This window comes from Schistosoma haematobium, chromosome 1 (genome assembly GCF_000699445.3).
Source record: "Schistosoma haematobium chromosome 1, whole genome shotgun sequence".
Classification (NCBI taxonomy): domain Eukaryota; kingdom Metazoa; phylum Platyhelminthes; class Trematoda; order Strigeidida; family Schistosomatidae; genus Schistosoma; species Schistosoma haematobium.
The window spans coordinates 80944450-80970363 of NC_067196.1; the positions used below are offsets into that span (position 1 = coordinate 80944450).

General features: G+C 33.0%; 2 protein-coding genes across 5 annotated transcripts in view; both read right to left on the reverse strand.

The window, feature by feature from the left end:
* The window catches only part of MS3_00002242 (uncharacterized protein), a 30235-nt gene extending 10215 nt beyond the window's left edge, over nucleotides 1-20020 (reverse strand). The window contains exons 1-5 of the mRNA XM_051209814.1: nucleotides 19791-20020; nucleotides 18417-18544; nucleotides 17832-17911; nucleotides 15599-15815; nucleotides 8894-8992 (exon numbers count right to left, since the gene is read on the reverse strand). Of these exons, the coding sequence (XP_051075276.1) occupies nucleotides 8894-8992; nucleotides 15599-15815; nucleotides 17832-17911; nucleotides 18417-18544; nucleotides 19791-19929 (663 nt within the window). The 5' untranslated portion in view covers nucleotides 19930-20020. The remainder of the gene's footprint in view (nucleotides 1-8893; nucleotides 8993-15598; nucleotides 15816-17831; nucleotides 17912-18416; nucleotides 18545-19790) is intronic.
* Nucleotides 20021-20189: 169 nt separating this feature from the next.
* TRIT1_1 (tRNA dimethylallyltransferase) overlaps nucleotides 20190-25914 on the reverse strand; it is a 30022-nt gene continuing 24297 nt past the window's right edge. For 3 of the 4 annotated variants that reach the window (XM_051209816.1, XM_051209818.1, XM_051209817.1), the window contains one exon: nucleotides 23054-23542. In XM_051209816.1, the coding sequence (XP_051075278.1) occupies nucleotides 23087-23542 (456 nt within the window). In that variant the 3' untranslated portion in view covers nucleotides 23054-23086. Of the gene's footprint in view, nucleotides 23543-25914 lie in introns of all 4 variants that reach the window. The other variant, XM_051209815.1, reaches the window with a different exon arrangement.

The window sequence follows — 25914 nt, forward strand, 5'->3', positions numbered from 1 at the left end:
GAACAATTGTTATTTGCTAACTACTCGTAATGTTTAGTGGAGTCTGCTTGTTTTAAATCCTATCAATTTACCTATATGTGTATAAATTCTTTTTTTTTCAAAAGGAAACTTCTAAAGAAATTATTAGACAACCTGATATGAACTATAACAAGTGTAAATGAATTGTTAAAACCCAACAGGAAAAAATGGGTAGGCAAAAAAGACTCGACAAGTAAATCTTCATCAACACTAGAAAAATACATAGTTTACAATGGTAAAAACATAGTCCCTCATATATATATCGAGAGGTAAGTATCAGCTGAGCGGTGAAATTTTTGCCAATTAGACACACCTTAAACTATTTATTCTTTTTATTGAATGCATTTGCTCTAAAAATGTTTAGCTAACAATATCAGTATAAAAAGATATGATTTAGATTGAGTTACAAACATTTGAATATAATTCAAAGGGCTTCCCCTTATACTGACAAATAAAATTAGTGATAAGTCAAAGAGAGCATTGAATAGTTGTTGTAACCTATACGGAAACTCACAAATAATATTACACATTGATCACATTCTTCATAATTACACGAAGGTCCATATAATTTTATGTTTTAAAATATTCGGCGTGAACTTCAGCTTGGGTCAGTTCGAAGCATTTTTTTTACAAACTCATGATGCAATACAATATTCACTTAGCATATATAAAGGCAATTAGTAAGATATTGAAATTACAATTAGTGTTTCTTCAGATTTACAAAACAAATCGGATATCTGTTTGAATAGTCTCTAACTATATGATGTAAAACATGATATACTGAAATAAGAATTCACTGATCTGGTATTAGTGTAATGAATACTGTTCATAAGATTGCTTATAATTAGTATATACAGGAATGTCGCGTAGAAGTTACTACAGTCGATTCTCAAAGAGAAGAATCCCAGTAGGTCAAAAAACGCGGCGTATGCAGAATATGTTAGAAGATAGAAGAGAAGCAGTAGAAGACAGTCTAGGATCAACTTGGATTGCAGAACACGCAAAAACCATACAAATAAATGACTCAAGATTCAGTATACCTACTGTGTAAACATTCTGTTTTTCTGTTCCATGGTGCAATCTCTTATATAATATCCAACCTCAACGCACTCAAAGCACCTACCATTCCTACCCACGTGGCGAAGACTTACGCTAACTGACAAAAGTCAACTCAACAATGTTCAAGAAATTCAGTCTTACAAAACAATTCTGAATGATAATAATTTGATATTCAATCTAGCTGCAAGATATTTTAATAAATTAAAATGTATTGATCACTCCTTAGTAATTATTATTTTTTTAATAGTTGAATTCATGAGTCAATGTAAGCTAGATCATCATAGAAAACCTGAAAGCACAGGACGGTCGTTTCGTCCCACTATGGGACTCCTCAACAATACATATCCAACTATTAAAATTACTACAATCTCCACAAACCCCATTCTGATCAATAATTTTAAAAAAAAATTTTTCACCATGAAATTAATATACCTAACAACAGACTAAAATATAGTGAATAAATAAATAATTTTATACCAAATAAATAATTGAAAGGTTAAATGAATTTAACTATAATATTATCAAATAAATAAACTTATTGAGATTAGATGGTGGTTGGAGGTAGTCGACAGGAAACTTTGGACCCGGGTTTCGTGCCACTTGGCACTCGTCAGCAAGGTGCATATGTAGTCTTGAGGGAACTGGTGCAACTTGGCGGATTCGATTTCGTGTCACCCAGCTTCACAGTCAGAGACGTTACCACTGAGCTATCCGAGCCGCGACCGACCTCCTGTAGGACTGAGATGTAATCACAATTGATTGATCACTGGGTGGTGATCAATGTCATGCGTGTCTAGTCCTTATTAGTGCAGATCGAATGCTATCGATCATGTTGCAATGCACCAGTTCCCTCAAGATTACAGGTACACCTTGCTGACGAGTGCCAAGTAGCACGAAACCCGGGTCCAGGGTTGCCTGTCGACTACCTCCAACCACCATCTAATCTCAATATATAGTGCCCGCATTGTCGAGTCACCTAGACTGGTGGCCATATTGCAACATGATCGATAGCATTCGATCTGCATTAATAAAGAAGAGGCACGCATGACATCGATCGCCACCCAGTGGTCAATCAATTGTGAAATAAACTTATGTCAGTACAATACAGGAAATCAAACTTATACACATAGATAATGATTTTAAAAAAAGGTCTTTATTATGCTAACATGAATTAATTCATTTATAAAATAGGATTGTATAAGGTCAATATGATAAATTGTTGATCCCTAGGTTAATTACATGCTCTCAAGTGTTATTACCACATATAAATATCAACGAATATAGTTTTATGTTTATCAATGTTTTAATTTAGATTTTTTTTTCATATTATATTCAATGTAAATCTGTAAGACAGGATATATAAAACGACTATTTAAAGTAATTACTTTTATTTAATATATTTTGATAATCATTAAAGTTTATTGTGGTTACTATTAATATTAATATCGGTATTATTATTATTATTATTATTATTATTATTATTATTATTATTATTATTATTATTAAAGAGAATAATCTCATATCAACCACAATTGGATACTGTAGTTGTAGTGTGGGTTACTTATATTCATATCAGTAGTATATAACGGTGGTCAGGCATGGAATGTATTTCAGTAGAAGATCGATAAAGAAAGAACGAAAACGGAACGCAATTGATATGAAAAGGCATGAACAATGAAATCTGAGACAATGGATTGATATTTGCAAAAGGAACAATGAAGTTTGAGATGATGGATTGATATTTCGTAAATTAAGGATTTACTATATGGTTCTCAGATTTTATTGAGATGTTCTATAATTTTGTGTCTAATACATTCGATTATCCCCACTCATCTTCTTGTTCACTACTTAATAACTATATATGAAGTATAGTTTGTTGAAATTAGGTAATTTATTAAAGTCACACGACAACTTATCATAAATAAAGCAGTTTTATAGTTTATATTTAATAAAAACTATAATTAATTTTTTTTAAGGAATATGCAATATGACTGGTATATACATACATGTATATACTAGTTAGTGGACAAAATGTCGATTGGTAACTAAAGATAAACTTTATTGGCAATTCGATTAGGAACAGCTTCTTTAAATCACCTATTTATTTATTTATTTGTGAAGATCAATGTTTATAATTTTTGTCATCCTTAAATGAAAAACAGATATTCTACTTGATATGACGGGATGATATTTATTTATTTAATTATCATAAACATTGGTACAAAGAAGCACCAAATATAATATACGACATACTTCATCATTTGGTTTGTATGTGGGTTAGAATATGGTTCGGGAGCAGAGGTGGGTAGTTTTTTTTAAGTGAACAATTCCCCAATCTTTTGGTCTAGAGGTCTAATTCATAAGGCAGTAGAGAAACGTAAGGAGATGCAGTCCCATGGTATTCGGTGATCAATAATAGGTTCACATATCATTTGTTCCCTCAGAATCCTAGAGCCCATATGCACTATTGACTTGGAATTGAGATTTTTCAATTCCACTAAGTGGATCCTCCATATCCATCAACCCGGCTAAAACACTGGACATTTGCATTTTATCCTTTCCATTTCGTGAACAACATCCTCGCCACAAGATGGTAATGAGCAGGATTTCCCTGACGTTGGTTGTATACTAGCTGAAACAGTTATTTTAAATAGCAGGTTGATATAGATGTTGATGCAATAAACAGCTGTCAAGTGAATGTCATTCACTAAATGAATGCACTTTTTTGATACGTTTCTAATGATATATACTACCATAAAATCCACCAATTATTAAACTCCTCATAACCAACACAAGAGAATAAAGATTAGGAAATAAATTATCAAATAAAACCTAACTACTATAAGATAATATTAAAACTAGAAATTTGATATTCTCAGACTAATTTTTGGAAATAGTTAAGTGATTTCCATTTATCTAAAATGTAAAAAGATGGTTGTATACCGTGAGAACAAAATTATTTCTAACCATTGATTTCACTAAGTTGTTTTATTTTTAAAAAGAAGCTTTAACTTCGAAAATACATATTTACAAGGAAACGAAAATAAAATACAACTTTATAGATGTTGTAGTGAACGAAACACGGGTGGGGACAATCGAATGTATCTAACACAAAATTACAGGACTTGTTAATAAAATCTAACAAGTAAATGTTTATTTTGCAAAATGCCCATCAATTATCTCAAAATGACTCAGACTTCATTGTTCTTGCATTTTCATACAAATTGGATCCTGTTTCTATTCTTTATTGTTCGATCTTCTTGTCTCTGCTGCCAGACCTTCTGTTCACGACCAACATCGTATACTACTTATATCTATAAGTAGCACACACCACAGAGTCAGTACCAAGGTTGGACTAGATAGTTTCCAATAAATTGAGTATTGGGGAGAAATTTAACAATAAATAAATTCTTTTTCTATCCTAATGAATAGGAAAATTGAATTTCTGACGTTTCGTGACTTAATGTAAGTCATTTCTTCAGAATATATATCACAACATCGATAATGAATTAGCCATCAGAAAAATTATTATATAGATAATTAGGAAAAAATATACCTATTTATACTTATTTAAGTTTGTCATTTTAAAACATAAGATTATTGACTTGGTGTTGTTTTACTTGTATCTTTCAATTGTTATTTAAGACTGCAATTGATCAGTCTCATGTTGGCATAGGCGCATCCTGTAAGGATTGCCTCGATATAGCCTTAAGTCACAAGCTTTCTAAGCAAATATGGATAGTGGCTAGCAATGGAATCCAGGATGCACATCTCCTCCTATTTTGGACTCGTCAGCCGGATGTACCTGCATTTTAGCGTTGATGGCCACTCTGGGACCCGAACCCAGTACCGTAATCCTAGTACCCAGGACTCAGTAGCTAAATGGATAACGCGATGGCGTTTGGAGCGAACGGTACTGCGTTCGAGTCCCAGAGTGGACATCAACTCGGGTTCAGGTACACCAAGCTGACGAGTCCCAAATAGGAGGAAATGCGCATCCTGGATTCCATTGCTAGCCACTGTCCATCTTTGCACAAGTAAGATTATTACTTCAAAAATATTAGTGAGAAACGATGGGTTGATTTATTTATTTATTACTTTTACTTAAACACATAAACATTGGTACAAAAAGACACGCAATATATATGCGCCACATAAATCATACAATTTGTGTGAGGGCTAGAAGTCTGCTCGGGTGCCCAGACCGAAGCATGTGGTTCTCTTAGGGGGCCACACTCGAAGACTTTGATCAGAGGGTCTAAACAACTAGGCAGTGGAGCAACGTTAAGAGATACAGCCCCATGATAGCCGGTGACCAATGATCGGTAAACACGCCTTTTCTTCCCTCAGGATCCTGGAGCCCATGTTCACGATTGGTTTGGAATCGGGGTTTTCCAACTCTCCTGGGTGGACTCTCCATGTCCACGAACCTGGTTAAAGCGCCGGACATTCGCTTTTCGCCATCTCAATTTCGTAAACAACACCTTTGCCACGAGAAGACAGTGAGTAGGACTACCCTGTCTCTCCCCACTTTCGGCCGTACCAGGGCATTTGGGAGCTGATGATAGGTAAACCAGTAACTGTTTCGAAAGTATCCTTATCTATTTCAGGTTCAATCTCATTTACATAAACATAACGGCATCATAAGTTATCGAAACTTGTATCAATTTATTAAATAGTTGAAAGGAACTTTTTTAAATCCAAAGTTTACAATTTTACAGTAGTGAAATTAAGCTTATGGGACTAAGTTAGTTATAAAATTAATTTCAATAGTTGAACCACCATGGAAAACCTGGATGCATTGGACGGCCGTTTCGTCCTGCTGTGGGACTCCTCAGCAGTGCGCATCCACGACCTCGCCCCCTGCAGGACTCGAAACCCATGACCTACTGGTTTCGCGCACGAGCACTCAACCACTAGACCATTGAGCCGGCCGGCATACAGTGGTGTTAGTGTCTAACTTCAACTAATCCATGAAATTGCGCCACCGTCACCATTGTCTTCAGCGAGCTGATATCTCACAACAGACCTGACTGAACTCCACTTGTAACGGCTTCTCATTAGAAGTCCAAGAAATGCCTCTTGTAGTCAGTCACTAGTGAGCAAATGATCATTATCAGGGGTTTTGTGGAGATTGACTCATGATTTTAACTACTGAAATTACTAAAATCTCCACAAAACCCCTTCTGATATAATTATTACCTAATGAATTTGAATGATTATTTTGATTAATATAAATAAGGATGAAAATAATCTAGGAAATACAATGTAAAAACATATGAGCATGCTAATTAACTGGGTTTTTTTTCCATAACTTTCCAAGTTATTGTATGATAATCAAAACAGATGAATTCCTGTAGAAAAAATTCTTTATAATAAAATAATTAACAATATACAATAAAACTATCTTGATTTCATTTAATTGTACTTAAAATTTATATCAAGTATTTCGAGAATGTTTTAGCAACATTCTATGTGTTCAGTTTTATTGATCGGCTCAAGTTGTATATACAATGGATAAGGATAGTTTATATTGTGTATGAGTATTGATTTCGTACCATCTATAAAAAAAACAAATGATAATACATTTAGTGAAATAAACTATTAGTGACTGAGAAACACCTGAACTATACTTTTGAGAATTGTGTACAAAATAGATATGATACTCTTAAATTATCATAAAAATAATGAATTGTATAAAGTTATTTAAATATGAAACACACTACTATGATCTTTTGATGATGGTTATTAATTAATAGCAAATAATTACAGTAATGTTAGATTTGCCTAAATTTTATTGACTTGTTAGATGATTGCAGGTGACTTGTGACCCAGATAGCTCAGATGTAACGTATCAGATTGTGAAGCAGAATCATGCAAATTTGAACTTCACATGGAGCATTAGTTCTATCAAGATAATTAGATTCCGAGTTTCGTGTAGAAAATATCTTTAATCAATTAATATCTTAAAATAGTTCGTGAAATATCGAATAAATTAGATTAATAACGACGCTGAGATATGATCAGTAGAATTCATTCATCCTGACGTTAGTTACTATTTTGTAATCAATCAAACGCTCTCTTTGCTTATATATGGAGAATTCAAACAAGTAAAACAAATAAAAACTAGTATGGAAAAATAACAGCAGAATTAAATATACTTCTTGCCATCTGACTATTGAATCTAGAGCAAGTGTCGATTATTACATATAAATCATAGTATCTACATGGATAAACATTGACTAATGAAACTTTTTTATGTTGAATTCAGTGTGAAAAGTGTATAATTAAAGCTGTTATAAAGTAAGAGAAATATGTATGACTAGTTGATCAGTTCGCTAACATCTAGGACTCTGAAATAAACCACACGTTAGAATCGGGTATACAACAATAGAAAATTAGGAAACTTCGGAAGAATACTAGCTTTATTATAATAAATTGCATGGTAATATGTATTCTGTACGAAACCTTGCACTTTTTTTCATTATTTTGGAATTTATTACCGGTCATAATCCAAGTAGTATAATTTTCAATCACTTTTTTTTCAACGATCATAGTTAAAAAACATATAATGTCATCTATAAAAGATATAACAGTGATGGTGCGAAAAATGGCAGCTATATACGTTTCATTGGTAAGTATGACGTGTAGGGTGAAAAAGGATGGATCACTTGAAGTGAACAGTGATAGATATTCTAGAGGTAAACAGCCAGTTTAAATATGAAATAAAATACAATAATAGTAATGAATACTATAGGGAGTCTGTTAAGATTATTGACTTTTTTAAGTTTACACCAAAGACGGATCCCAGGTAAATAACTGTCAAGATCTAGGAATCAGTAGACCGAACGAATGTGAAGCAGTTACTTATTAATGATATTGGAAAATGATTGCATAATGTCATGGATTGATTAAAATTAAACATGTAAATTATTGGATGCTGGCTCAGCAGTCCAAAGGTTAGGCCCTAACCGTAAAACCCGAGGATCTTAGTCTCAATCCCTGAGGTGTAGTGGATGTATATTCTCGAACAGTAGAAATAGTTATCTAAAACTTCCTAGTTCCCAATGGTTATTTAACTAAGATCAGTCCGTAATGAAAACTACAATAGTAAGCATATCTTTCTCACTAAATGCATGGTAAATGTATGAAACCAAACCACTAAACATTTTATTATTTTTGGTATGGCTCGATAAGCATAATGAATGGTAACTTTTGGGATCTATTTATGGACCAATACTATGAATATATTTTTATCGTATAGTTGTTATTTAACTAAACTATTCATATTCATCTCCCTCTTATTATAAGCTTTAGTTTGACCCATAAACTATTATTATACGATTTACCATTCTTCAATTGTAGCTAATTCTTGTACAAATTTTGTTTCATATTCTACAGTACGATATGGTATGTTTGATTGGTATATAAACCCAGTATGCTTGAAATAAATGATTTATATTTCAGAGGCTGAGATTGGTGTTCTGGACTTAATTGGCTGGGCTAGGCAAAAGGCAAGGCCAATAAGGATTCTAGACTGCTCTCATGGGTTTTATGTGTCGTTGGCCCGATCGATAATTCACTGCTTTCTGATTGGCGGTATCATTACGTATACATTAGCATGGCACTCAGGCCACAAGTTATAACAATTTTTTTCTAAAAATAGATAAAAGTAGCAGTTATTACAAAGCAGAAATTCATAAAAGGTAGTAAAAGTTGGAATTTTCAGAGATATATATTCTTAAAAAACAATATTATTATTATTATAATTTTATTTTGAGTAAATACTATTGTCACATAAAACAGAATAACTCACTAAATGACTTGTATCCAATTGTTCTAAAGATAATGGACCTTTGAAAGCAGGTACTAAATCACGAATTTGTTCGATTGAAATTGGTTCTAATATTGAAACCTTGAAAGAAAAGACAAATATATATTTGGAAGGGTTTTGTGGATATTAATCAACATATGCTCAATAGTGACTGGCTTCAAGAGGTATTTGCTGAAGTTCTAGTGAGAAGTAGTGACCAGTGGAGTTCAACCAGGTCTGTTGTGAGATAGTAACTTACTGAATATAACTGTGGATGTGTCGCTCAGTTTCGTGGATTAGTTGAAGTTAGACATTAACACCGTTGAATACCGGCTCAGTGGTCCAGTGGTTAGGTGCTCGCACGCGAAACCGGTAAGTTATGGGTTCGAATCTCGCAGGTGGCGATGTCGTGGATGCGCACTGCTGAGAAGTTCCACAACAGGACGAAACGGACATCCAGTGCTTCCAGGTTTTCCATAGTGGTCTAGCTTCAACTGACTCATGATCTTAACCATTGAAATATATATTTGTTTTTCAAAAGAAAAAGAATAATATCAGAAAAAAAATATGCTCATAAATAGAAACAAATATAAACTAACGAAGAATATAAATAAAACTGACTCAGAATTGGAAACAAATTATTTAATATACCAAGTCGTTGTTTGTTTTTTCCAAACAACTATTCTGAAATATCTACTCAAACTAAAGTTAATGCACTCTGTTTTTATAGAAAATATAACCTGGTAGATTTATATAGTACCAAATAAATGATGAACAATCGTTTTTGTACAGATAGAGGATTAATTGTATTTTGTAAAATTTACAAAACGTTTAACTACAAATCTTATAACTTCAAACACATAGTTTTGTAGATATATATCAAATGTCTTATTCATTTTAAATCCTTGAAGTACAATTAACAAATAGAATTTCTGACTTCTTGACTGTATATTTCTTCCATAAGTTTATTGAATGAAATTAAGTTTTCCTTGAATATATATTCAGTATGACATATAGTTTGTATTCGATAACAAAAAGAGTGAATAATATTCTTCTTTTTATCAGATGATCATTTCATAATGATATATCGTAAGTAAATTGTTGCATTTAGTAAAAATGATAACTATGAATGGATAGAAACTACTTGATACTTTTTCACTCTAATTTTAGACCAAACTCAGAACCTCAGATCTTATGTTAAATACTTTATAAATTTATTATATATTTCTTAGAACCGAACAATATGTAATATGGTGTATTGATAAATTTGTTACATTAAACAGTCTTACTACATCATTAAAAGGCTTAGATTTCAATGATAAGAAAACATATCAAACAAAAAATTACCTGAAGAATACATGGAAACTAAACATGAGCTTAAAATGTTTTAAAACTAAAACAGAAATATTAACAGTAATGTGAAGAATCTAGGAATGCATAATTAGCTTTATTCGAAATAACTCCTATGTTTAACTCCTAATAAGCAATTTGTATAAAAAAAATAATCAATCACTATATATTTCCCTTAGTAATTTGGACGCTACTTTACTTGGGACTCATATCAGTTGATCATGGTGAAACGACTGACAAGCAACTTTTCAATCCCCATAAAATATTACTTTGTTCTAATTTATGACCGGGGTACATGGCCTTTGTAGGTTACTAGTCCTGCTTCGGTCTGGGTACCCGGACAGTATCACAGCCCACACATAAATCAAATGAAATTTTGTGTGGCGCATATGTATTTGGTATCCTTTTGTACCAATATTTATGTGTTAAAATAAATAAGGTTACTACTATTTAATCATAGGCCCCTTTGAAGCATCGCTCGTGTATGTGATCAAGACTGCAGTGGAAAGAAGCATACTATGCAAAAATGTCCAATTTATTGGTGACACAATAAATCTTTATCTAATGAAGTGGTTAAGGGATGAATTATGTATGCCAAATTACTGCCTACTGATGTAGGGTATGAGAATGTTGGCAGAACGTTTGGAGCGGTCAAACTAAATTGTGATATAAGTTTATAAAGTCATTAAATGTTAGTTTGTTACATAGGTAGGCAATGACCAGTCAGTTAAGGTCTAGGCTATCATTGTTATTAATAGTTGGAGATGTTGGATGACATCTCTCGGAATCGGTTTAAACGACATAATCTCAAGATAATGATACTTTTTATTCCATGTATTGTTTTTGAATCATGTTGTCTACATCTAATCTTTCTTACTACTACTGATATATATATAGATCGTTTACAACTGACTAAAAACCAAACTATAAAATGTGAATATAAAACCCAGTCTGAAGGAATATAAGCTTTCACTATACAAAGGAAAACATAACTAAATACACCAAATAAAATTCATTAGTTAAATTGTGAGAATGCAAATATCAATCCGTTTAGTTGGATTCATTCTTCCATTCAGTAAGTTAAATCATAATTTTTTTCTAAAAAGTAATTGAGTTTCAGACAAGATTCATCAATTTATAAACAATATCAAGGTGGAAATGAACTCAACTACATAGTCTCAAAATTTTTATTATTATTTATACATAACTTATTCTTATGTAATTTAGTCAATGAATACAATCAATTATTAATGCATTTTTGGATATATTGATCACTAGAACTGATACAGGAAAACTGGAAACTCAAGTATATAGGAAACCAACCCATACAGATCAAATTCTCAACTACAACAGCAACAACCCAAGGGCTCACAAAATCAACTGCGTACACACATTGTTCAAGAGGGCGAGGACACACTGCAGCACACTGGCAGCACGAAGAAATGAAGAGAAATACCTGAAGGACATATTTCAAAAGAACGGCTACCCAATCAACTTTATCAAAAAGCAACAACGGCACACAGCATCACAACCCAAGTCAGGCACAAAAATCAGTAAAAGGATCACCCTACCGTACATACAAGGAATATCAGAAACTGCAACGAGACTGCTGAAAACCTTCGGGATAGGTGTGGCACACAAACCAACAAAATCACTACAATCAATCTTATGCAAACCAAAAGATGAAATAACAAAGGAGAACAAATCAAACATTATCTACAAAATAAACTGTACCAACTGCGACAAACACTACATCGGACAAAGCGGACGTCCCCTCCACCTACGCCTACATGAACATCAATTAGCAGTCAAACGCCATGATATTTCTTCACTTACTTCAATACACGTGGATAACTACGGACACTCATTCGATTGGGAAAATGTAGAAATCTTAGACAGAGGAAACTCCAAAAACACCAGAGAATTTCTAGAAGCCTGGCACTCAGGACAATCAGCAATCAACAAACATATTGAAATCAATCCAATTTATCAACCAATCAGGAAAACCATGCATAAATATGGGAACAAAAATCAAACCAATGGGAGACACAACCAAAACAAAGAAGTAAACAATGATAAATCTAAGGTCAACAAGAACCAATCAACATCGAGGTGCACAGAACAAGCTGTGAAACACATATGGAGAAATTCGAACACTTCACTTCTATCTGAAGTTTGTCCTGATGATGTCGTTCAGAAGAACGATGAAAGCTCCACGACCAAACGATCCAGCTCAGAGAACAAAACTCCATCAAAATCATCCACCTGAGCTACAAATCTTCTCCACCATCTCAAAATAATGTATTAAATGACATAATCAGAAAGGTTTTTATGGATATTATAGTAATTTCAATGATTGAGATTATGAATCATTTGAAGATAGACCACCATGGAAATCCTGGTCTAGAGGTTAAGCGCTTGTGTGCGAGACTGATAGATCTTAGGTTCGAATCTCGTGTGGCGGGATCGTAGATGCACACTGTTTAGGAGTTTTATACTAGGACGAAACGGTCATTCAGTGCTTCCAGGTTTTCCACGGTAGTCTAGCTTCATTTGACTGATGATTTCAATTATTGAAATTACATTTAGAAAAAAACTAAAAATTCTGATAGAGCGAAAAAAATATTTCATGAAAAGATCTAGAAGTTATCGACTGAAAAATTAAAATATTTACTTTGTACTCTAAATATAAATAATTGAGGAATCGGGTTGGCACCATTTACGATAACAATGATTAGATACAATTTCTCGACTAATCTCATTGTGACTGATGGTAATAAAAGGCAAATATGAAACGAACTGGAAGAATTTAATTCAGGCATTCAAATGTAAGTAGATATTTATTTATTTATTTCAACATATAAACATTGGTTTAAGTGGGCACCAAATATATATACCCCACACAATAAAAATGAGGTTGTGAAAAGATAGAGAAAGGACAGTGAGTATAATAAAAAAGAACAAAAATGAGTAGAAATTAGTGTATAAGCGTGAAGTAATAATAAAATATAATAGTAGTTACAACAATGATAATAATGGGAGAATCAGTTCAATTAAGAAACATACAGCCAGAAAAGAAGTTACCTCCATTTTTATGAAAAAAGAAATAGAAAGCTACAGCGAGATCGCCACTGGTTTCTATTCTAAGCCATATCTGATAGTCTCAAGCCAGCGTGTTGCACTGTCAACAGGACCCCAAAGAGAATGTCGTGAAGGACCAACAGAAGCCAGTCCTGTACAGCTTCCTGTCATACCACTACACCATATCATACACTAACTACCTCTTCGCTTTTTCCAACCAGTTCCAGCGTCGGCACACCGTGGAATTCGCCGGGACAACACTTGTAATACATGCCCAAGACATCGAAGTCAGTGTTTCAAAATAGTGATACTAATTAGATGATCGTCACTGTGTCCGAACCTCCGCATTAATAACATGGTGTTTCCACTAGATGTCGGTAATCCTTCGGAGACGATGATGATCAAACACAGAGTTACCTAACGTCCACAACTCGGAAAACCCAGGTTTCATAAGCCTGGAGCAAAACTGCTCTCACCGATAGACCATAGATTCGATCTTTTACAGCCAGACGAACATCAAGAAGGCACCAAAGATGGAGCCAATCGGTTTATCATACCAATCCAAGACACAACTGTAACCTCGTTTAAGTGGTTGTATTTTGAGTGTGTGTTGTGTTATAATACGGTGAAAATAATGACAACAAACTTCCAACAATATGTTCTAGACCAGTAAAAATCTTACACAAGTATAAATCATCTGTTTACCGGATACGGAATTTGTAGAAAAAAGATTTGTCTATAGTGCTCTTTATCTTTTAGAAAAAAATGAGTGTAGACACAACAATTTTTTATTATCTACGAGGAACAATACAGTAGACAAAATGATAATCCTATTCGTCTTAGTCTAATGAAGACACCAAACGCTGTAACATGTTTTCGCTTAATTTAATCAATCTGGTTAGGAGTTGAACTACGAAAATGTTAGAATCTCAAAGAGGCAATATATGAAAGACTTGTGAATTTTCGAGGCATGACAAACAGCTTATTTAGCAACCAATAGAATGTCAGAATAAGCCCAATCTATCAGGCTTCTAGAAAATGATAGATAACTGCAAGATAAGAGATATTATCAAAATAGATATATGCAGTGAGAGTACAATTATTGCTAACAAACAAAATCTCATATCAATGGAATAAGCTGTTAAAGACGTTTGAAAAATCCTAGCAGCTCACTTCCTTTATGGTAACCATATTGTTCAGAAAGATAATGAAAACGTAATGAATAAATATTCCATTTTACACAATGCAACATTATTCAATTAGTATCATGTTTTAGATCGATGATGTATTGGTATTCAACTATTATATATTGAAGAGTTAACAAGGTATCTTGTTATATAGGTGACAGAATACGAGTATCGTAAAATTACAAACAAAACCTATTAACTCAGTTTTTCATAAAAGATGTGAAATATAACAGCATAGTATATTGTCTTATGTAATTATATTTTATACTACTGCAAGGAGACAGTTATCTGCGAATTAACGAACTCAAGCTTAGAACATTTGCAAGCGATCTTCTTTATCCCAGCTCTGATAACGTGATATCATGTATATATTCGTTGGACAACCGTACACTAAGATAAGTTATAAGTCGTTGCATAGACACCTATAAGATATTATTGATAGTCCGTCACTTGATAAAGGTTAACAGTCTGCAAGTCACAATCTTATCAAACTTCACAGTTACCATATAGTAAAAAAACGATATCTAAATTAATCCTAGTTGAGTAAATATTCACGAGTATAAACACGCATAATGAGTTGATATGATTACAATAAACACATGCACACACATACACATACAATATTCCTGGTTCATTTTTAGAGTAGAATGTATTAACTGAGAAGATAAGCTGTGCTGAGGAAATTAGGCTAAAATTTACTCAGATAGTTGAATTCATGAGTCGACTTAAGGCAGACCACCATAAAAAACCTGAAAGCATTGGACGACCGTTTCGTCCTAGTATGTGATTCCTCAGTAGTGCGCATCCACGATCCCGCACGCGAGTCTCGAACCCAGGACCTTCGGTCTCGCGTGCGAATTTAATCAGTGATTTAACAACGGATGAGGATTAGCTTCAAAACAAAGACTAAAAAAAGGGTTTTTCATTCTGATATAATAATAACATTGTTACAAACGTTACATGAATAAATCACTCACCAGTGTATGTGTAAAAACAAATTTTTCTTTTAAAAAACATAAAACAACACTCAAATGTTAGAGTTCATCAAAGAATTAACGTAAATCTATATACTTGAAACTAACAAACTAACCTGACTTAACGCACTAGCTAACTTTCTTAAAGACTTCAAAATAGGTTGAGAATAATTCATAGAACATGGGGACGAATAAATTATTGTTAAGAGCTTAGACTTTAATAAAGATTGAGTATTATAGTTAAATCGATCTTTCAAACATTTTGTATCGATAGATTTACATTGTTCTAGTGTCCAAAATGCTCGTGACAGAAAAATACGAGGAAAAGCAAAACTATAAAGAAAAAAATTAGAGTGAGAGGGTACAAATTAGTGAATATCAAGTGTGTTATATCACAAATTATTAATCACTCATTTTAATAAAAACAAAAAAGAAGAAACTACTGAAATAGTTTGCTAACGACTCCTATTGATGCTTTGCACTATTAATGGTTATTTATTTATTATTTATTTTAACACATAGATATTGGTACAAGAAGGCACCAAATAGATATGCGCCACATAAATCATTCGATTTGTGTGAGGGCTGTGATACTGCCCGGGTGCCCAGACCGAAGCAAATGGTTATCTTAGGGGACCACACCTCCAGCCTTTGACCTAAAGGTCTGACCCACAAGGCAGTGGAGCATCGTAAAGAGATGCAGTCCCATGGAAGCCGGTGACCAACGATTGGTTCATACGCCATTTGTTCCCGCAGGATACTGGAGCCCATGTGCACTACTGGTTTGGGATCCGGTTAAAGCGCCGGACATTCGCTTTTCGTCTTTTCATTTTCGTAAAAAACACCCCAGCCACGAGAAGGCAGTGACTAGGACTTCCCTGGCAGAGGCTGTATACGCGTGGGCGTGTGAGAGTATTTCGAGAGAGAGGGCGAACCCACCCCACTCTCGGCCATACCAGGGCATTTGGGGGCACTATTAATGATTGCACGAGCATATTGTCTTTAAATAACTAAATAAAAAAGAGTGTGGACAGCTATTGTAAAACTTTGGACAAATAAATACACCTAGAAATGAATTTACTGGAAAATCCTAAATCTCCAACTTGTACTTACATTTCTATTATTTAAATTTTCGTAAGATTTTAGGAATTAATGAATGAATTATAACAGCATTGAATGGGACTTTTCGTTGAACTAAACTTATTTCAGAGGCAAAAACTAGATGACCATTAATAAAATCGAAATTAGATAAATATCTTTTTGAAGTTACTTTCCATTGAAACTACAATTTCACACATATTTTTAGAATCAAATAAATCGGAATGATTCATAGAAGAATCAGACACATTTCCATTTTAAAGATTATAAACTGTTAAGAATAAGGGAAGAAAGGAAATTATAAAACTTATATAGTTTTGGGACGAAACGCGCGTCCTGGATTCCACTGCTAGCCACTATCCATCTTTGCTTAGAAAGCTTGTGACTTAAGGCTATATCGAGGCGATACGCACAGGATGCACATATGCCAACATGAGACTGGTCAATTGCAGTCCTAAATAACAATGGGAAGATACAAGTAAAACAACACCAAGTAAATTTAAAATTCACTCCAGTGCAGAAGCAGGTGGCTACCAGAACTCAGTAGCTTAGTGGATAACGCGATGGCGTTTGAAGTGAACGGTACCGGGTTCGAGTGCCGGGGTGAATATCAATTTTAGGATGCAGGTACATCCAGCTGGTGAGTCCCAAATAGGACGAAACGCGGGTCCTGAACTTCACTGCTAGCCACTATCCATCTTTGCTTAGAGAGCTTGTGACTTAAGGCTATATCGAGGCAATCCACATATGCTAACATGAGACTAGTCAATTGTAGTCTTTAATAACAATGGGAAGATACAAGTAAAACACCACCAAGTGAACTTATACAGTTATTCTTGGTATAATTAATTTTTATTCATTAAATAAGTAATTTATGGTAATATGATTTTATGTCAATTGTAAGGTTTCATATAATTCATTAACTATCATGATATATTTTGCCGCCAATAAATTACAGTTAATCAATTATTAAATTGTTATTCTACCTGATATCATGAATGTTTAATTTCTTTCCCTATTGAGATTGATTCATAGTGAGCTATGATCTTGCATTTTCCATGAATAATCAAGTGAATGTTTACATTAAAACATATATATATGTAACGATAAGAAAAGTAGAGCCGAATCAAAGAATAGTATAAATAACAGTAAATAATTCTTTATCATGAATATAATCTCAATTATTATTCTAAAACCTGGAATCACTTTAAGTCACTATAATATTATTGTATTTTTATAGTTATTACTTACAAGATTGGTAAAATTAGTATTGTTCCTGGTAATGGAGCAAGAAGCATTACAGGCAAAATCCTCACCAAATCTTTAGGCACCTGTAACAAAAGGAGCGCAACAAAAGGAGCAAAGTAGCAAAAGGAGATTTATTCTACATACATTTTGATACTAATTAAAATGTTATTTGATCGATTACAATTGAAAATGATAACCTCCATTTTCACCACTACAAGGGTAAAAACAAGAAAGACTCAAAGTAATGTCCAGTTTGTCATAGTTACAATAAAATAAAACCTGTAGATTTAAAGGATATATTAAGCAAAAACACAGGATTTTATTCGTAAAAGTTTGTGTTTTCCCGTTGTTGACGTTAAGGACTGCAATGACTCAGTTAGTATATTTATATATGCGTACTTGACGGATTGCCTCGTTACTGCTATATAGCCACAAATTTTTATTAATAGAAAGAAAAGTGTAACCTGAATTTCACTGAAGCTACCATACAATTGTAAGAAAACCTACATAATTCACTAAGCTCTACGAAGAGTGAACATTATTAAGCCAATTGTATAGAATAAAGCTAGAAAATGAAACAAATTATACCTGACGTAGGACATACACCTGATGTCTACTAAGAGTCGGTAGGATTTCTATGATTGACTGAGAACGACAAGTAATATCTATCCATAACTGACTGAGGTCACCCAAATCTATCAACGTCGAGTGGACACCTGTAAACATATTCAAATATACAAGATTAATTGATAAATATTTTCAATAAAATCCACAATATTTTTAAGCAAATTTACCCCCCCCCCTCATATTTTATCTAGAATATATAGGAAATAATCATGATTAAATCATATTTCTATCATCGAAGTTGATTGAGGTCATTGCTGCTGCGCATATATGCAAATCTAAAGGAAGGCAACCAAACCATTTGAGATAAACCTTCATTAAAATTTTCCTCTAGCTTAACTTTAACTACCTTACGTTGAAATAAAATTACGTATATCAATAAATCTCTGAAGTGACTGCTTGATTGAGTATCATACAATAAGCTTATTTACAGTTTGATACAAAATAGAGTAAACACATTTGAAGTGAAACTAACAGTGGTAAATGTTGATAAAGAATTGTTTTTAATGCTCTTTATGTTAAACTAACCTATTTAGTGTTTTTATTTAATAATCTAAATGTTACTGGTTGAAATCATGAGTCAACTGAAGCTAGATCACCATGGAAAACCTGGAAGCACGACGGCCGTTTCGTCCTAGGTCCTGGGTTCGAGTCTCGCGGGGGGCGGGATCGTGGATGCGCACTGCTGAGGAGTCCCATGCTAGGACGAAACGGTCGTCCAGTGCTTCCAGGTTTTCCATGGTGGTCTAGCTTCAATTGACTCATGATTTCAACCAGTGAAATTTCTAAAAAATCTCCACAAAACCCATTCTGATAATCTAAATGTGTCTTATTTACATATATAGGTAGACACGTACAAAACTTACAGACAATAACTTAACAGCTACTACAGTATTTCAAATGAATTAATCGTAGGTTCTTTTTTTACTAAAAGTAATACTTATTACGTACAATATTCAATCAGAATAATAACACTGACCACTAGATAGATTAATCTATTAAATAAGTTAATAAACTAAATAAACGTATTTCTTCCTTGACTAACTGTATCACCATTTAATGAAAAAGAATACACTGAGATATCCTAATTTAAAAACAAATATTAACTACTATACATGGATCGGCTGATCATTGTTATCTTTTCCTTAGTTTTCAGAGTCAGTATAGGCTTTGTTGAAGGTTTTGTGTAGTTTAAAAAATATAAAAATCAACAAAATTGTCACAATAGATTCAGCTAATAGATTAAACTTATCAAATAGCCAGTAGAATTATCATCAACTAGAAATAAAAACCATAAATTATTTTAATACAAACAAGAGAAATTTATCTAAAACTTACCATTTTTAAATAATTTATAATTATGAAACGATGAAGCATGTTTACCTTCCCATTTGTTTTCCAAATATGTCACTAATTTTGTATACTTCTTTACAATAGCCACTACAGTTTTAGTGATATACCTTTTAAATATAGACATTTATATTAATATTCTTGCACAAATAACAATATTGACCCAATCTTTTGGTTAAATTATTTAACACTAGAAAAAGTAGACTTGACGAGAAGGCTAAAAATTAAAAATAAAAAGAACACTTATCACCTAGTTGTTAATACAAGTAAAACTCATATTTTGAAACGGAATAATTAACTAACAATTATGTCCTTGGAATTTAGCAGGGTATCATTAGAAACAATTTTTTTTAAAATAAAAAATGGGAAATTGTGCAGTAACGAATTCACCTACAATTTAGTCTAAACTGCTTGATTTAAATGACTATTCATTTGATTGTATAATAGTACTAAGAGAGTAAAATGGAAATAAAATTTGAGGAAGTTTTATTCATGACTATAAGACCACTAACTATCGATGAGAATTTTATAATATGAAACTATTGTCACTAAAATGCTTCTAACCACAGATACGGGCTAAGATTAGACTAGTAAACAGAATCATCACAGATACTTGACCGGTCATCTACGAGAATTTCATACAATTGGTTTCCTTTACGAAATTGAAGGAAGCCAGAACAATAAATGAGGCGGAATAATATGAATTCATTATATTTTGTGGTTTCTCATCAGCTGCTTACAACCATATGTATTAAAGTGTAGTATCTAGGTATGGTATAATAAGAAGCAATCGATATCGCATGCTTTGAAACGAAACAATTGCATGACTTTGTTGGGCGATCACGTAGTATCATTAGCTCTTACATCTAAATAAGGCCCAAGATCAAGTACATGCTGAACTAGTTTATTTACCCACATAATAATAAAAAAACTTCAGTATTTATTCTTGAGCAGTGACTAAAGAATGTCCACTTTTGTTTTGATTTGCTTTCATGATATCGATGAACAAGTGAGCTAAGGTTTTGTAATAGATGGTAGTGAAATCCAGGATGTACATTTCATCAACAACGTACAAATCCAAACCCATGCGAACAAAGTACATCTCATTAATCAAGACAGTGGCTATCTGAGTTCAATAGCTCAGTGGATAACGCGTTTGTGTTTGAAGCGAAATGCATCGGGCTCGATTATTTACGTGGACGTCAACAGTGAAAAGCCGGTGTATCCGGCTGACGAGTCTCAGATACGACGAAACACGTCCTGGATCCCGTCGCTAGCCACCATCAGAACTTCGTTCGGAAATCCTCGTAAATTAGTGGTAATATCAGGGAAACCTTATCAGGGTCCACATACTCTAAAGGTGATCATTCACAGTCCTTAATATCAACAACAAGCAAATCCAAACCCTTACAAATTGGATGTAAACATTATACACATGATTCTCTATATGGTGTGATTTCTTACTTAAAATCGTGAATTTTTCTATACTACAGAACATTTAAAACGTGTCATAGTATCAAGGTAAATCAAACATGTTCGTCAAAACGGTAATCGAAGAACGAAAACCTCCGATTAGGCACAAGCAATCGCGAAGAACTTCTGAAGCAATTCCTTGTGATTAAAAGGATGATGAAAACTTTTGTGGCAATTGATAATTTAATTCTCGATACTGAAGTAATAATAAAATATCAGTGCAACTCCACATATAGCTACTAATCCTATTATGCAAAACAGTAACTGGTCCTTGAGCCCAGCCTTGACGTACTCTTTATTTGTGAGGGCTAATGTAATACTCGTTTAGCTGCCCAGTCAGAAATAGGCAGATGGGGTTTGAACCTATAGCTTAGTGGTTGATAATCGACTGCTTTAACACTTACAGCAACGCATTTTGATAGTTAGGGATTCCAAGCTATAGTATATCCTAATACTAATTGAAAATAAGTTGCTTAGCATAGCTAATAACAAGCACTTTTGGCGTATTAAGTGCGTCCCCTAAACATTTATGTGATTTGTCGTAGTTTACTCATACCTAAAAAACTAAAACTCTGACGTATAACGTTGATTAAAGTGATCTGAAAAAGTTCTAAAGAGTAGCTTGAACAGGCGAATCTACGATGTCTGTAGATGCAGGTTTGAGCTGTGATCAAAATGCAGATTTCTACTTGAGAATTTGAGACATGAGATCGTATAAAAAGTTGAAATTGGAGGGTATTAGTGTAGATGCACCCAACATACTCCTTTTCCAAACATTGAGCAACTTTATGCTATATATCTATGTACGTATATTTTCATTTTGTCCATTTTAACATTTCGCTGATTTTCTTGAGTTTCTGTCTTTACACTGTCGAGAAGTGTAGCGATTCATGCTAGTGAGCTTTGTTTGATGCTCTATGCAATTGAACCCTAAATAGGTTATTGAATAAGTCGTGAAATAAATCCCTCGTACAATATGAGTTAGATCCACAGGGTTAGGTCTATTATGAGACCACAAAACGTACCCTACGTGATATACTGGGTTGTAATTACACTGAACACATTCACAACTGATCGATCACTGAGCAGTGACCAATGTTACATTGGTCTGGTTCTATTGTGCTGACCGAATCCTATCGACCAAGTTACAATGTGACCGACTAGTCTAAATGACTCGACATAATGTGCACTATATTTTGATGTTAGATGGTTGATACGAGTCGATAGAAAACCCTTGACTCTTTCGACTACTTATTAACTTATGTATTATTTCAACATAAACGTCGAACTAGAGCACTTTAAAATCCAAAAACCTATTAGCAAATCTAAGTTAAAACATTTTTCCCAAAAAGTCAAAATGAAAAATACATCACTACAACAAACTATATCAACAAATAGTTTTCATTCAATAAATACGATACGGTAAATATTCACTGTAATTTAAGAAATTTCAATTGACAAACAGTTATGATTCCCTGACAGTCCGAGGTGTAATTAAGACAATAAAACAAATTCTCATAAGTGAATTTAATTCATGATACAAGTGCTGTAGCACTTTTATATGGAATTCAAATCAAACGGTTGAAATTTGAAGTATTTACTGAGTTATATTATTTACTAATTAACTGATTATCATAATTCTGAAGGTCAACTATACTATCATTTTGGATTCACAAACCATTATAATAATATAAGAGAAATTCCACAAACTGTATAACCATTTAAATATTCAGTACGAATATTAATGTAATATATTTTATTGAGAAAAAAAAAACAACTTTTATACAAAACATTATCTATTTAACAAAATATTATGATGATAAATTTTTCATTGCTTTCTCGATAAGTAATCTTTTCTTATATTTTGCTGCACGTTTCTGATGTGATCTACTTTTTAAATGAGCTTCCCAACCATCGATTTGTGTAAATATTCTATTTGAACATATTGAACAAATGAATGGAGAATTGTTGTTATTGTTTGATTCAGTAAAAGATTTAGGCAAAAGTAATGATTCTGCTTTAGGACAAGAATTTTCAGGACAAATATCAAGTAAACTTTTTAGATAATCATTGTTTTTCAAGTTTTCAAAGAGTAAATCATTTATTTTTATTAATTCATTGTAGACTAAGCGTACAGTTGGTGCAATAATTGTCTTATTCCAAATATCTGGAGATTCAGAGTTTAAAAAATCTGTCACATCTATACGATAAACAGGAATGCTACCTTCTACAGGACGTCGTAAAAATCGATTTCTAATCCAAGAAACCTGATAAAAATAAACATTAAGAACAGAATATCATACTTCATATTTAAGCAATATTAAATTTTGTAACAAAAACTGGTAAGCAGAAAATAGAACCTAATATACGTAGTAAATTTATGCATATTTTTACAGTACACAGAGGAATCTACCAAGGAAATAAAATTACTAAAAATAAACAAAAAAATATTACAGGTAAACATGAAGTAATAAAACGTGCTAAACTTGGAAAAGGATAGAGTACACTAGCCGTTGACGGTTACCAATCGAGACGGGTTAATCTTGAGATATACCGTATTAGATAATGGATAGTTAGAAACAATCAACAAAACACTCATTTTTATTATTTCAATAAATGGATAGTCAGTGATGTGATTACTTCTTCACAATACGATTTTAAATCATTTAAACTCCAGTAATTTCCACCTTTGTATATGCCCCCTATAGACTTAATGAATGGACAAATTGTTTAAAGCACATTATTATGATTTTTTACCTTACACTAATTGATAATACACGTCAGTATCAGTCAGTCAGTAACAACGTAGAACTTCGTACGTACGTACATCAGTTCGAGTTGCCACACCACATTAGCACAGAGATCCAGTTGTCGATTCAAACGCCGTAGTGGTAGAGGTAGCAAGAGTATAAGCAGTAATCGGGAAGATTAGTGTTTGGAGATGTTATTTAAAGAGTATAATCCAGTGAAACAAATTTGGAAAGAGGAAAAAAGGGACATGAAGAATTCAGAAGATTAGAATTTGGGAGAACACAGAGAGTGGATGCACCTGCGCCATTGCAAACGATTTTGAGCCATGTCATTCAGGGTCTCTAACCATCGGTTGCTATCATCTCGCGGTCCCCAACCAGGTAGTCTACACCTACCAACATGACTCAGTTCACTTGTCAGTGACTCGTCAGTATAAATAGCAACTAAACATTCGTAAAATGTATATCATAAATTTTAAGTTAGATATACCATAAAAATACTAGACAGTTTATTTAGACTCCTTGCTTGAAATTCTATGCATAACCACAACGTAATAAAAGAAAATATGGATTAAAATAACTTTTAGTTCACGGAAGTTTCAGACAACCATTCTTAATTCATGGTATAAAAGTCGTCTTATAGAATGGATGGATCCTAACTAACAGTAGAAGTTAGGAAGCACGTTTTGTTCTACTTTCGTTTCGTCAGCTGGATATATCTATATCATACTGATGGTGTTCACGCTGAGACTCGAACCTATTGCCTTTTGCTTCAAACACCAACACACTATCCACTGTGCTACTGAGTATAAATAGCTAATGACTTCTTCAATGTACATTACGTTTTCATTATTATTATTCAGAATGTTGTTGATATTCAGAACAATCATTTTTACATGGTATGGACACCTAAGTTTTTATAAACGGAAAATTGCTTATTAATACATCTTTTTAATATTTTTAGTTTTTCAAATTAATTTTTATCGCCTTCATACTTTTAATTTATTTTACATCTTTTTCATACTCGTCAAGTGGATAATTACTTTTCATCCTTATCTAAATTCTTGATCGTCATGAAACTTAGACAACCAAGATTAGGTAATCATTTTATTCTTTGCTAAACTACTTTATTCGCTAATTAACTATAAATACAATTGTACAGTTTGAGTAAATGATATTGTAGAAAAGAAAACCTTCTTTGTTGAATTGTCTTTTTAATGACACCATGGGTTACTTACGTTAATGGATAACTGAGCTTTACTCATTTCATGTTTACTAATTATTAGTGTTTCCTCATTACGTAAGTACTTATGAACAGCTCTTTGATCTTTTGTTACTATCGTTGTTGTAGAATGCTCTACTATAGAAGATATATATTTGCAATATTTTTATTTAGTCTCACATCCTTACGATGATACGCTTATACATACTTAAAAATTTCAATTAAATGTATTTGTGTATTTTGTAACGGATAGCTGCTTGTTAATCTTAGTGCTTCATATACAAACTGACCGTACAGTCCTTATTATGAAGTAGTTAAAATAATTCCTTTCCAACGCACAACTCCAATAACCAGGAAAAAACACACAGAGAGGGTAGAATGAATGATTTAATAATTACCATCCAAACAGACGTGGAAATGAACGAGCTGCTGTCAGCTAAGTATGTGGAAGGACACAATGATTCAGTAATTAATTGGAATAAATATGTGGCCAGATATGTAGATGTAGTAAAATATGTTTGTTTATAAGCACGTATGTGTGGAGGCCAATCCCAGTGAAATAATTTTAAGGATTAAAATCCTACAGTTTATCTACTATATAAGCTAGATTAAAGGATTAAGTAATTTAAATGTATAGATAACGTTTTAGTAATTTTCGACTTGTTTT